Here is a 13,278-nt window from a genome sequence, read left to right as displayed (position 1 = left end):
TTTTCTTCAGAATTGTGCCCTTAGAAAACGTATGTCAGTTCTGTTAACTTCTCTCAAACTACGTTGATGCAGTGAGTGGAAAAATGTGTAAGCAGTCAATCAAGAGATATGTATTTAGCTTCTACACTGTGAAGGATGCTGGGGTCTCTACCCTCAGGAAGCTCAAAGAGAAGTCAGAGGTAGGGCATTACTCGAAATTAGTGAGTTAGAGCAAGGAAGTTAACATTCAAATGCTAAACTGCACAATTGAAACTCAAGTGATACAGTTGATAGACACGTGCACACCCTTTAATGCACAAATTGACCCTTTTGGGACAAATGACAGGTTTATTGCTAGAATCTGGAGATTGAATGTAGAGTATGGAGGTCTGTCAGGTAGTTTTATAGATTCTTTTACAGAGAAACACCTAATGGATGCTTTAAAAGATGCTGGTTAGGGCTTGTGAGATTTAAGTAAAACATGATTATCAATTTTGTATGAGGAAGACAAATGAATCTAAGACAGCATTAGAACATCAGACAGGGATGCTTCAGGAAACTTCTGCAAATCCAAACCTATCTCAAAGGTATTGGAATAGATAGCTGCCTTACAATTAGTACGATATTGCTTTTGTGAGTTTATAACAAGCTCTTTTGTATATTAGCTATCTTTTTAAATTCAATTTTAAAAGTACTGTAAAGGGACTTCCCTGGTGGCGCAGTGGTTAAGAATCCGCCTGCCAACGCAGGGCACATGGGTTCGAGCCCTGGTCCAGGAAGATCCCACATGCCACAGAGCAACTAAGCTGGTGCGCTGCAACTACTGAGCCTGCACTCTGGAGTCCGCGAGCCACAACTACTGAAGCTTGCCTGCCTAGGGCCCGTGCTCTGCAACAAGAGAAGGCACAGCAATGAGAAGCCCGTGCACCGCAATGAAGAGTAGCCCCTGCTTGCCACAGCTAGAGGAAGCCCGTGCACAGCAACGAAGACCCAACACAGCCAAAATAAAAATAAATAAATAAATATATTAAAAAATAAAAATAAAAATAAATAAATAAATAAATAAAAGTACTGGGCTTCCCTGGTGGCGCAGTGGTTGAGAATCCGCCTGCCAATGCAGGGGACACGGGTTCGAGCCCTGGTCCGGGAGGATCCCACATGCCGCGGAGCGGCGGAGCCCGTGTGCCACAACTACTGAGCCTGCGCGCCTGGAGCCTGTGCTCCGCAACAAGAGAGGCCGCAATAGTGAGAGGCCCGCGCACTGCGATGGGGGGTGGTCCCCGCTCGCCGCAACTAGAGAAAGCCCTCGCACAGAAACGAAGACCCAACACAGCCAAAAAATAAATAAATAAAAAAAATAAAAATTAAAAAAAAAAAAAAAAAAAAATTTAAAAGTACTGTAAAATATTTTTCAAATATTAGTATTTTAATACTTTATTTTATTTGCACCAGTCTGGCTTTTAAAATATGGATTGTAATTTTTGTATACACACTCATACACATATTTACCTACATAAGTATATAGATACATCATACACACACACTCACATGCTATTTGTATAAAGTCACACACATGCATGCATGGGATTTCATAGACATGGCTGTTTATTAGTAAGATGTAGCATCTGGGAAGCTGCTGGTTCAAGGACACCTTTATGCAATCAGACAAAGGCACCCCTTTACCCTGGGCAGATGAAGGATTGTCTAGGATGCTCAGCCTGGTGGACAGAGCCTAGAGTTTTAGTGACCTTTGCCCCACTGGGCTGGGACCACTGGGCAGTGTCTAACCCGAATGGTCCTGCATGGTGATCCCATTGTGCACAATGGTTAAGTATGATGTTAGCTGACCTGGGTTTGAATCCTATTCTTATCGCTCATTAGTTGTGTAATATTCAGAATTTAATTAACTTCCCTGGATCTTGGTATCATCATTAATAAAATAAGGGTAATAATAGTATTAATCTTGTAGAATAATTAAGTAGATTAAATTTTTGACATTCATAAGCCTTTTAGTACAGTACCCAGTATACATGCCTGTGTTCAAGGAATCATGTCAATCTTCTATTTATAGAGAGTCACATAGTCTCTGAGCCTATCCCTTCTCTTTGATGGCAACTAAGTAATAAGCTAGAGGAGCAGCTAGAAGAAAACTCATACAGAAATAATGATAATATAATGTTAACAATAATCCCACACATGCTTACTTTCATTTTACATTTATTATTTCATTTTCTGTCCACCATAACATTTTGAGGTAATTGTTTACTATTCTTATATTATAGAACATTAAGGATGTGATCCAGTAGCAATGAGGCCTTAACCCAAGTCAGTTACAGAGCCAGGTTGAGCCCAGTTTTTCTGAGCTTATATCCATTGGTATTTCTATTAGATACCAGCTACCTACCTCTCCTTTGAACAATTCACTCACATTGGGAGGAACTTTACAATATAGAAAGAAGGTTTTTTTGTGCTATTTACTTGTCCTTTGCAACAGCTGTCGGTACCCCAAATCATGCTCTTCTGGAGAATATGTGCATCCCAGAATGAGAGGGATACCAGTGCTGACACACTGATCCACGTGCTACTTTCAGTGAAGCAGGTTGTAAATGGTTCTTTGAGGATGCAGTGAGGTGATGTCAAACATTTCATTCAGTGCCTGCTACATAAATAGTGTCTAACAAATACAGTTGATTCTCTTTATTCACGGCATTTATGTTCTATAAAGTCACCATGAATGCTTAATTAGCAACTATGGAATCATTGCTCCTAGGGAAAATGCAGGGTTAGCTTCCTGAGAGCTGCTAGTCTTAATATTTCCTTCAACCCATCAATATGTAATCTTGTTTAATGAGTGTTTCTGTTTAGATACCTTATTAGATAGTTTTGGTTCATGAACATTGAGCTCACAGCTGGGAGCACTAAAACTCATGCCTGAACGAAGTTCATCTAATACATGTATTTTCTCCATTAGGCACATCGCAGCCTTTTTGTGCTTAGAGACACAAGACAGCACTAGGATTGGGGGCCAAGTTAAACAGCAAAACCACCAATAAAAAGTACAAATATGTGGAAAATGTGGTACTAAATAGATTGTAGAAGGGATGCTTGTTTATGGTATGAGTGTTGAAACAAGAAAGCGGAGAAACCCTTGTTCAGCCTCATCTGGAAACATGGTTGTCGCGTGACTCAAAATTTTGGTAGCTCTGTGTATGTCTGTGAATGTCTGAAAGCACCACAAATATTGATTTGGGGATTTCAAATAGATTTTAGAGAGTAGGCAAATTTGCAAATAAAAAACCCGTGAATAGTGAGAATCAACTGTAGTTTTTCCTTTTCTACATTCCCTTACCTAGCAACTATTGAAAATCAACCTTTGCTTCTTAATCCTAAATTTGATCCCATCACAGCTTCTCTGTACATACTCATAGGCTCTCCAGGGAGCCATGTTCGACTCAGGATTTCCATAGAGGAGGACTGGGAATAGGTATGCCATCTTTGATGTGCCCTGCATAAGGGATTTTTGTTTGGCATCTAACCATGAGTGGCTTCATTAACACTCACAGGACATCTCCCCACCCAACTTGGGATGCTCAGATATTCTTAAAATTATTTTCCTTCCCAGCAACAGAGGCCTGTTTTCTTTTTTCTGAACAGATTTCAGTGTTGAAAGAGGTGCATTCTTTCATCTGGTAAAAGTTTCCCAAGACCAAATATAAAAATCGTCAGGAATAGATTCTTTTGAACAAACATATGTCATCACAGCGACAAAGAAGTTCCGTTACTGTCAATGTGCACGTACTTTTGGAGCTCTTATTTTTTTTTTTTTTTTGTATGTGGGAACAGGGACAGGGAATGTGGGGACCTTACCAGTCTGTGCTTTTGCATTCTTGGGGCTGGAGAAAAAGTACTTTCCAGAATGGTGGGGCAGTCTATCAGCCTTGTCAGGGTCTGGCTTTGCCATTAACTGGAGGCAGAGTCAACCTCTTGTCTGTGCTTCTTTGTCACCATTAGTCACACTTTTTCTGTAACCCACACAGGCCATCATGGCACAACTACCGCAAGAGGAGAAGGCAAAAATAGCTGAGCAGGTGGAGATATTCCACCAAGAGAAAAGCAAGCTGGATGCTGAAGTGGCCAAATGGGACGACAGCGGCAATGATATCATTGTGCTGGCCAAGCAGATGTGTATGATCATGATGGAAATGACAGACTTCACAAGGTGAGGCCTGGAGACAGGAAGAGGAAGATTTTCTCATTAAAAATAACAGAAGCATAACAGTGTGTATTAGCATGTGAAAAGCCTGCTGAAAAATTAAAAGACTACATCAAAACAAGGTAGTGGTATTATAAAATTTACATGTGTTAAGTCAAAATTATCTGGATCTGGTTCTTAGCAGATAGGTCTTTTTGGTCAAAAAGAACAGATTCATTTCTGTAATTATTATTGTTTTAATTATCCATCCTTAGTCAGTCATAAAATCAAACCCCTGGGGCTTGGGTGACTCATTTTTGGTCTATGCTGTTTTGCAGTGTGTTTAAGTATTATTCTGAAGATAAGGTGTATGATTTGCTAATACCACTTTGGAAAAAATATATATCTATATATCTCTCTCTCTATATATATATGTGTGTACGCATGTAGACATGTAATATGGTTTAATGCTAACTCATGATTTAGCATTAATCTCAGCTCATATTTTACCCTTACATACAAAGAATCAGGTTCAACTATCTGATTCTGTAATTTTGACAGGGAAATTAAACATTGTATAAGTTTTAGATCCTTTTGCTCTGAGCAGTGCTTTTAATAAATCAAGATACCAGTCAGAACTTTGACAGGAGCCTTTTCCTCATCAGGGGCCATTGCTGTTTCTGCCATTGCATTTTTAGTTTCCTCTTTAAAGGGAGATGACATTTCTGCCCTTCCTACCACCCAAAGGGCGACGAAGGGAGAGCAAAGCACAATGAAAGATCCCTGGATTTTTAGTCCAAATACCAGGTGATTTTGGACCTGTCTCATACTGTCTTTATTCATTTGTAAAGTGGGAAAATAATACTCTTCTTATCAACTTTCACAGGAGAGTTTTAAAATCCAAAGAGGTAATGAAGTTGTAAATTATGCTGCTATATGAATGAAAGCTATCATTTTTCTGTAGATTTCTTTTTCTGAGAAACACAGACACACACAGACACATGAGCAAAGATGTTTTAATGATTCAACACAGTATTTGTTATTAAAGTTATATAAGATGTGTGGCAATGTGAAGACACTACCTTATGGATGAAAATTTTTTAAGTGATTGTTGAGTGCTTTTAATAAGAAAAGCCTACAATTAATTATAGGTTATAATAAAATATGGCACATCTCTGCCTTTTTCCCTTTACCTTTTGCCTCTGGCCAATATGTACTAATGACATCGCTTGGTCCTTTCTCCAAATATTTAAAAATTGTTTTTGACTTTAGTGGAATGACTTTAAAGTTATGAGGGTGACCTTCGAGATTTTAAATGTCATTGTATTCATTAGGAGTTCAAATTTGTACATTTGGCTGGTCTTTGTCGGTTTCACAGATTTATTTCACACAAAAAATAATAGTAAGATAACTCAGTCTGAGCCATTATTTAAGTCTGAATTTCCTACAAATCAGGCTATCATGGCAGCTCACAGTCATTGCTTTTCAAGGCCTATGATGACTTAATTTGCTTGCTTTCAACACTGTATTCATACTTTATCTGATGGATATTATACAATCCATTAATAACATCACTTGAACAAATAATCTCATTAATTTAAAGTGAATGATGAATCAAGTCATGTTGCTAGTTTAGATCAGGAAGACATTTTATAATGCTCTAGATTATATATAACTGTGTCAAGGAAGAGAGATATACTTGAGGGGGTCTTGTTAGATAATGTTAAATAAGACAGACTTTCTATCAGTCAAAGTATAGTTTTAAAAGTGAAAAGAGGGCCACTTCAGTTCCTGAGGGATTTTGTATAATCATTTTATGCTGATTTGAATAATGAAATGTCTAGAGTGCTACTGGTTATCATTTTTTCCCACTGCCTGATGAGTAATTTTGTGCCCCTTCATGAGGGCAAAGGGAGGATACAGTTAATAATCAGAGACACAGGAGAGAGTGTGAATTGGAAATGGAGCACAGGAAGCTGAGGTTTTGCTGTTGCCCCCATCTGCTGTGCAAAGAGGTAGCTAATTTGAGTCTTTCTTTGTGCCTCTCACATAAGTTCACTGCACTTGACCCTATACATTATTATTATTACCCTTGCATTTTCCACTTTAAGGAGGAATAATTTCAGCTCTATACCTCTAATGGCTCTTACGTATTATGTTCCCTTATTTAAAGGAAAGGATATAGCTGAGTAGGAATTGAAACTTGACTACCCTCTTACATTTAAAGGGTGTTTGGGTGCAAGAAAAAAACCCTTGCATTTATGATTTTGTTGTTTTATTCTTATCAGTAGCTAATTCATTAACTTGATTCAGTAATCTCAATGACATCTACTCCATTATTATTAAAATTGGAGAGGTTCTGCCTCATTATTTGTGTAATAACTTCTTCATGGCAGATAAAACTGATTATGCCTCATGTCTGTTTCCTGCTCAGTTCTTGACTTCCAAGAACTGAAGAGGAAACAGTTCATCATCTCATGGTGATGGCAGAAATGCTGTCCTGCATAGGGTGAATCCATACCTCTCATGTCACTTTCAGAAAGAAATAGCATGGGCCAGTCTTGTATCCCAATAACAAAAGGTGTGCAGATGGCAGCAGTTCAGGAAAGAAACCCAAGTTTAATTGTACAGCAAGGGAAAAAGCTGTCTCTTGAGATCAACTGTAAGTTCTGATCTTGAAAGGAACTGGGTTCAGGTTAAAACAAAAAGCTTTCAGGGTACAATCTACTGTACTACAGTAAAGAATCATGTAATCACCCCGCTATTCCCAAATTTCATTCCTGCCTTGGTATGGACACTCAGGGCTTCAGGCCAAGTGACAGCTTGACTGGTCTTTCAGTTCCAATTCTTGACTCTTGTCAGTTCATGCCATGCCATATTTGGCCATTAAAGGGCATCCATCTAGCTCCCTTTGCACCAAAACTTTCTTTCCTCTTTGCATAGAATAATATAAAAATCTTGAGTTTGCTATCCAAGGCCTACCTTTATTGACCCTTAGATTCCTTCTCAATTTTGTGCATATTTGTATTTCAACTTCAAGATCATCATATAAATGTTACTTCCTTGAATAATTCAACTTATGGTCCTACAGTCTCACCTGATTTATCTTTAATCCCCAGATTAATACAACTTTTCCACTGTGCTGTCCTTAGACTGCTTCAGCTAATTGGTGAAAGTGGTATTTCCCAACTATGTTTTATGGACTGTGGTTCTGAAAAGGGGCTTCTATGATTCAGTACATTTACAAATATACTCCTTACTTACTATATCTCATTACAGGAGAGTCACATCATATATTGATCTGTTAGAGGTACTGAGAAAACTATAGTAAATAAATGTTTTTAATTTGGATTAACTCAGAGTTTAAGAATTCTAGCTACTGAGTACATTGACTCAGAATGCACTCACACATTGATTTTTCTCATTAATACCTATTACCTTTTCATGAAATAAATATGAATTATTTGTTAAATTGTGGATAGCAGTAATGTAGTAATAGATTTCCATGATTCTCTTTTTTTTTTGAAGTGACCATTTCCCGGGAAAGTTTCCAAATATTGACCCTTGTATAAGAATCACCTATTAGCAAAAGAGAGAAGGTTACATGAACCTATATAGTAGAGTCAATTCTATGGCTTGATATTTTTCCAAGAAAACTAAAAACATGTTCCAAATGGAACAATAAGATGGCTTTTGTCTTTAAGGTCACAAGATTCCTCAAAGCACCTTTCAAAATGCCCAAAGTAAAGAATCTGATTAAGTTAGGGAAAGACAAAGGGTATAAACCATTCACTTTGAGACTGGGAACTACAGCCAGTGGAACTAGTCCCTTTGTCCATACTGCCTTTCACTAATAGGAAGACTCAGACTTCTGATCTTTTCTGGGCAACATCCCTGGCAACACCATTCTCCTTTCTGTCTCTATGAATTTGACTACTCTAGTATCTCATGTAAGTGAAAACATACAGCATTTGTCTTTTTGTGACTGGCATATTTCACTTAGCGTAATGTTCTCAAGGTCCATCCATATTGTACATGTCAGACTTTCATTCCTTCTTAAGGCTAAATAATATTTCATTGAATGTATATATCATATTTTGTTTATCCATTCATCTATTCTTGGGCACTTGGATTGTGAATAATATTGCTATGAACATGGGTGTACAAATATCTCTTTGAGACCCTGCTTTCAATTCTTTGAATATATACCCAGGAGTGGAATTGCTGGATCACATGGTAGTTCTATGTTTAATTTTTTGAGGAACCACTGTACTGCTTTACATAGCAGCTGCACCATTTTACATTCCCATCAACAGTGCACAAAGGTTCCAACTTCTTCCCATCCTCGCCAAGACTTCTTATTTTCTGTTTTTGTTTGTTTTTATAGTAACCATCTTAATGAGTGTGAGATGGCATCTCATTGTGATTTTGATTTACATTTTCCTAATAACTAGTGGTGTTGAACATCTTTTCATGTGCTGATTAGCCACTGTATTCTTCTTTGGAGAAATGTATATTCAGGTCTTTTGCCCATTTTTTAATCAGGCTGATTAATTTTTAGTGTTGAGTTCTAGGAGTTTTTCTATATTCTGGATATCAACCCCTTGTCAGATATAGGATTTGCAAATATTTTCTCTGATTCTCTGGGTTGCCTTTTTATTCTGTTGATTGTGTCCTTCAATGCACAGAAGTTTTTAAAATTTTGATATAGTCAAATTTGTCTATTTTTGTTGTTATTTTTGCCTGTTTTATTGGTGTCACATGTGAGAAATCATTGCCAAATCCAATGTCATGAAGTTTTTCCCTTAACTTTTCTTGTAAGATATGTATAGATTAGCTCTCATGATCCACTTCCAGTTGATTTTTGTATATGGTATAAGATATAGGTCCTGCTTCATTCTTTTGCATGTAGATATCAATTTTCCCAACATCATTTGTTGAAAACACTGTCCTTTTCCTGTTGAATGGTCTTGACAACCTTGTCAAAAATCTGCTGGGCTTTCTATTCTGTTCCATTATTTTATACATCTGTCTTTATGCCAGTACTGCACTGTTTTGATTACTGTAGCTTTGTAGTAAGGTCCCCAACTTTGTTCTTTTTTAAGATTGTTTTGGCTAGTTGGGGTGCCTTGACAATCCATATGAATTTTAAGATAGATTTTTCTATTTTGGCAAAATTGCTGCTGGGTTTTTGATAGGGATTACATTGATCACTTTGTGTAGTATTGATATCTTAATAATATTAAGTCTTCTAATCCCTGTACATGAGATGTCTTTCCATTTATTTGTGTCTTTATTCATTCATCCATTGATGGACACTTAGGTTGCTTCCATATATTGAGTACTGTAAATAATGCTACAATGAACATAGGGGTGCATATATTTTTTTAAATTAGTGTTTTCATTTTCTTCAGATAAGTACCCAGTAGTGGAATTGCTGAATCATATGGCAATTCTATTTTTAATTTTTTGAGGAAACTCCATACTGTTTTCCATAGTGGCTGCACCAATTTACATTTCCACCAATAGTGCACAAGTGTTCCCTTTTCTCCACATCCTTGCCAACATCTGTTATTTGTTGTCTTTTTGATATAAGCCATTCTGACAGGTGTGAGGTGATATCTTACTGTGGTTTTGGTTTGCATTTCCCTGATGATTAGTAATGTCGAGTACCGTTACATGTACCTGTTGGCCATCTGTATGTCTTCTTTGGAAATATGTCTATTCAGGCCCTCTGCCTGTCTTTAAATTGGATTATTTGCTTTTTTGCTATTGATTGAGTTCTTTATATATTTTGGATATTAACCCCATATTAGATCTATGATTTGCAAATATTTTCTCCCATTCAGTAGATTGCTTTTTCATTTTGTTGATGGTTTTCTTTGCTGTGCAGAATCTTAAATAAATAATTTGTATTAGGTGCTTCTGACGATATCAGTATTATGTTACTTAATGAAACTGTTTTTGAAGTCTTTCTTCTTTTCCTATATTCTGGAAGAATTTAAATTGCATTGGGATTATCTTCTTTTTAAAGCAGTGATCTCTAACCTTTTTGGCACCAGGGACCAGTTTCTTGGAAGACAATTTTTCCACAGATGATGGGGTGGGGAGAGTGGGGAGCTTGCTTGCCTGCCTGCCCTCCACTCACCTCCTGCTGTGTGGCCCAGGGGTTGGGGACCCCTGTTTTAAAGGTTTAGTAAATTCCTCTGAGAAACCATCTGGATTTACTGATTTTTTGACCAGCTTTCTCTCTGACAGCCTTACTTATTTCTTTCATGGAAATCAGACTCTTTAGATTTTTCAAAATCTACTTTCTAGCCAGTGTTGGTAAATTATATTTTCCTAGAAAGTTATTTCATCCAGGTTCTCAAATTTCTTTACATGCATTTGAGGAAACTAGTATTATAATACTACAAATTTTCTGTTTTTTAAGATAATTTAAATCTTACCTTTTTTTACTTTAGAATATTTTTCTCCTATTTTTTTCTTGATAGCAAACTAAGTGTATTTTCTATATCAGTTTTGCCCTCCATTTTTTTTGGAATCGATTTATTTATTTTCTGTGTCCTATTATTTTCTAACTCATAAATCTCTTCTCCTTATTTCTTTAATTTAATTTTTTTATTGAAGTATAGTTGATTTACAATGTTGCGCCAATGTCTGCTGTTCAGCAAAGTGACTCTGTAATAGAGACATTCTTTTTTTAATATTCTTTTCCATTATGGTTTATCACAAGATATTGAATATAATTCCCTGTGCTATACAGTAGGACCTTGTTGTTTATCCATCCTATATGTAATCATTTACATATACTAATCCCACACTCGCAGTCCTCCCCTCCGCCACCCCCCTCCCCCTTGGCAACCACAAGGCTGTTCTCTATGTCTGTGAGTCTGTTTCTGTTTTGTAGATAGGTTCATCTGTGCCATATTTTAGATTCCACATGTTAGTGATTTTTATTAGTTTCTTCCTACTTTCTAAATTCTTGAGTCAGATGATTATTGTTTTTGTTATTTCTTGCATATTAATATCTGTAGTTATGGCTATTTGTGTTTCTCTGAGATTACTACTTTAGCTATCTCATCAGAATATAGCAAAAAGAGTACGAAATTGTGATTAGGGACACAGAGGTTGCAGTCCTTTTTCTCTCTCCTTATCACTCTCTGCATTATCATCTTGAGCAGGTCACTTAGCCTCCTCTTTGGGTTTCAGCTTTCTCAGTTAAAAAATGAGGAAATATTTGATGATCCCCAAATTTCTACATTGCTCTCTAGTTTCATGTAATACATCCCTGTCATCAACTTGTGACTCCAAGCATTTGAATTGAGTCTGCAATGTGAACTCTAAAGTCTCAAATTTTTAAATACAATATAATAGTGAGTCTGTGTACTATAGTCTCTGGTGTAATCATAAAAGACATGCTTCTAATCATGCTTTAGCTGCAATATGGGAGTCTGAGCCTCAAACAAATTCAAGTCTCTATAAACGTTCTTTATTAACTTAGCACATTTTGTCAGAGTCAATCAACTGTTGAAAGTTATCACGAAAGGTTCATGAGAAAGCATTTCCTCAAATCCTTTGAAATTCTTGGGGCAAACAAACACCAAGATTGGTAGTAAAGAAAAATGAAGCATAGTGCAGCCCTTTGTGAATGGGTTAAGATGGCAAAAAGTAACAACAAATATTTTGTCAGAGTAAGTTTGCAAAAAAGATTTTCTAAGGTTTGGAAGTTACAGAGAAATAAATAATAATGAGAGTAATATTAAATATTAACAGATTCTGCATCTAACCTTTCCTTTAAAAATATAAACCAAAAACAAAATAAAAGTTTATTTAGAGATAATTTTAAAAAAATAATGTGAGAGAATGGGAGCCTAATTGTCACAGATTCTTTAATTCATCCATATTATATCAAATTCACATGTGAAATCTCTGTCCATATTTAAAAAATCTATACAACAACTGAAAAAAAGTCAGTGTCTTTTGTGGAAGAGTTAATGTTACCACAGCAAGATGAAATAGCTTGTTTTGAATTTCCCTATGTATGTGTTTAAGCACTGACATGAACATAATATATTTTACTTTTACCTACTAACACTGAAAATGCCAGAGGCAAAATTAATAGAGAAACAAAATGCCCTTCATTTACATTTATTTTCTAAAGTCATTTTAAGTCTTCCATTTCATAAAACGTTATTATATAACAATGGCAATCATTGCCCAGTCTCTATGCATTCTAAATAAATCACTTCTGTTTTTTCTCTATATTTCACTACATGTCTTCACTATAGGTTTATAATTTTGTAGGCCTAAAAAATGTATTGATTTTTAGATGCATATAAGGAGACCAGTAACAATGCTAAAAATATAAGAATGAATGTATTTAGTCTATTATTTTATTTACCTCTCAAGAAAAGTGAAGAAAAATCTTATCATATGCAACATTTTGTTTAAAGATTTATGATGCAGCATCATTTCCTTTTCCTTTCTAATAAATATTTAAAAGACAAGTAATATTAAACAGTTCACCTAATTGAAAGCCTTACGTGAAAATATTGGGAAAATGGTTCGGCATAAAGACATCTACTGTCATACAGGGTTCTGTGCGTCTTCCTTCGTAAGTCAGTCCTAGAAACATATAAACCAGCAAGAGTAAGAGCTCAGCAGATTTCTGAAATTCTGGCCAAACAGTTCCCAGTTATGGACAAGAGACAGTGGCTTCTTAAAGAGCCAAAGTGGACTTAAAAATATAATTAACATAATAATAGTGCTGAGCATGGTATGAAAGACAATGCATGTGCTTTTATTTTGGCTAGTCTCTGATTTAAATTTAGAATTTATCACATGATTTGCATAAGCTTAGATGAGTTATTCACTTTAGTCTATTTTTTTCTTCTCTAAAATGGGAATGATGATGCCTACTTGTTAGGGTTGTTATGAAGACAAATGTATATACAACAGCATAGACACACGGTAAGCATTTACATATTAAATTCCCATTGCTCTTGTGGTGATCATCTTTTTTAAGGGACCACTGTTTAAAATATATAGAAATGCATGTAAAGAGTAAAATGTGAGCATGCACATCCAAATAGGGAAAAATATTC

General features: G+C 36.1%; 1 protein-coding gene across 3 annotated transcripts in view; it reads left to right on the top strand.

Annotated features, from left to right (window-relative positions):
• Nucleotides 1-13,278, top strand: part of CTNNA2 (catenin alpha 2) — a 1,194,816-nt gene that overhangs the window by 1,134,099 nt on the left and 47,439 nt on the right. For all 3 annotated transcript variants that reach the window (XM_059943640.1, XM_059943641.1, XM_059943642.1), the window contains one exon: nt 4,017-4,198. In XM_059943640.1, coding sequence (XP_059799623.1) covers nt 4,017-4,198 — 182 coding nt within the window. The remainder of the gene's footprint in view (nt 1-4,016; nt 4,199-13,278) is intronic.

Source organism: Balaenoptera ricei, chromosome 13 (genome assembly GCF_028023285.1).
Source record: "Balaenoptera ricei isolate mBalRic1 chromosome 13, mBalRic1.hap2, whole genome shotgun sequence".
Classification (NCBI taxonomy): domain Eukaryota; kingdom Metazoa; phylum Chordata; class Mammalia; order Artiodactyla; family Balaenopteridae; genus Balaenoptera; species Balaenoptera ricei.
The sequence above is the reverse complement of the archived record's forward strand: the minus strand, read 5'-3'. Positions and strand labels throughout refer to the sequence as shown.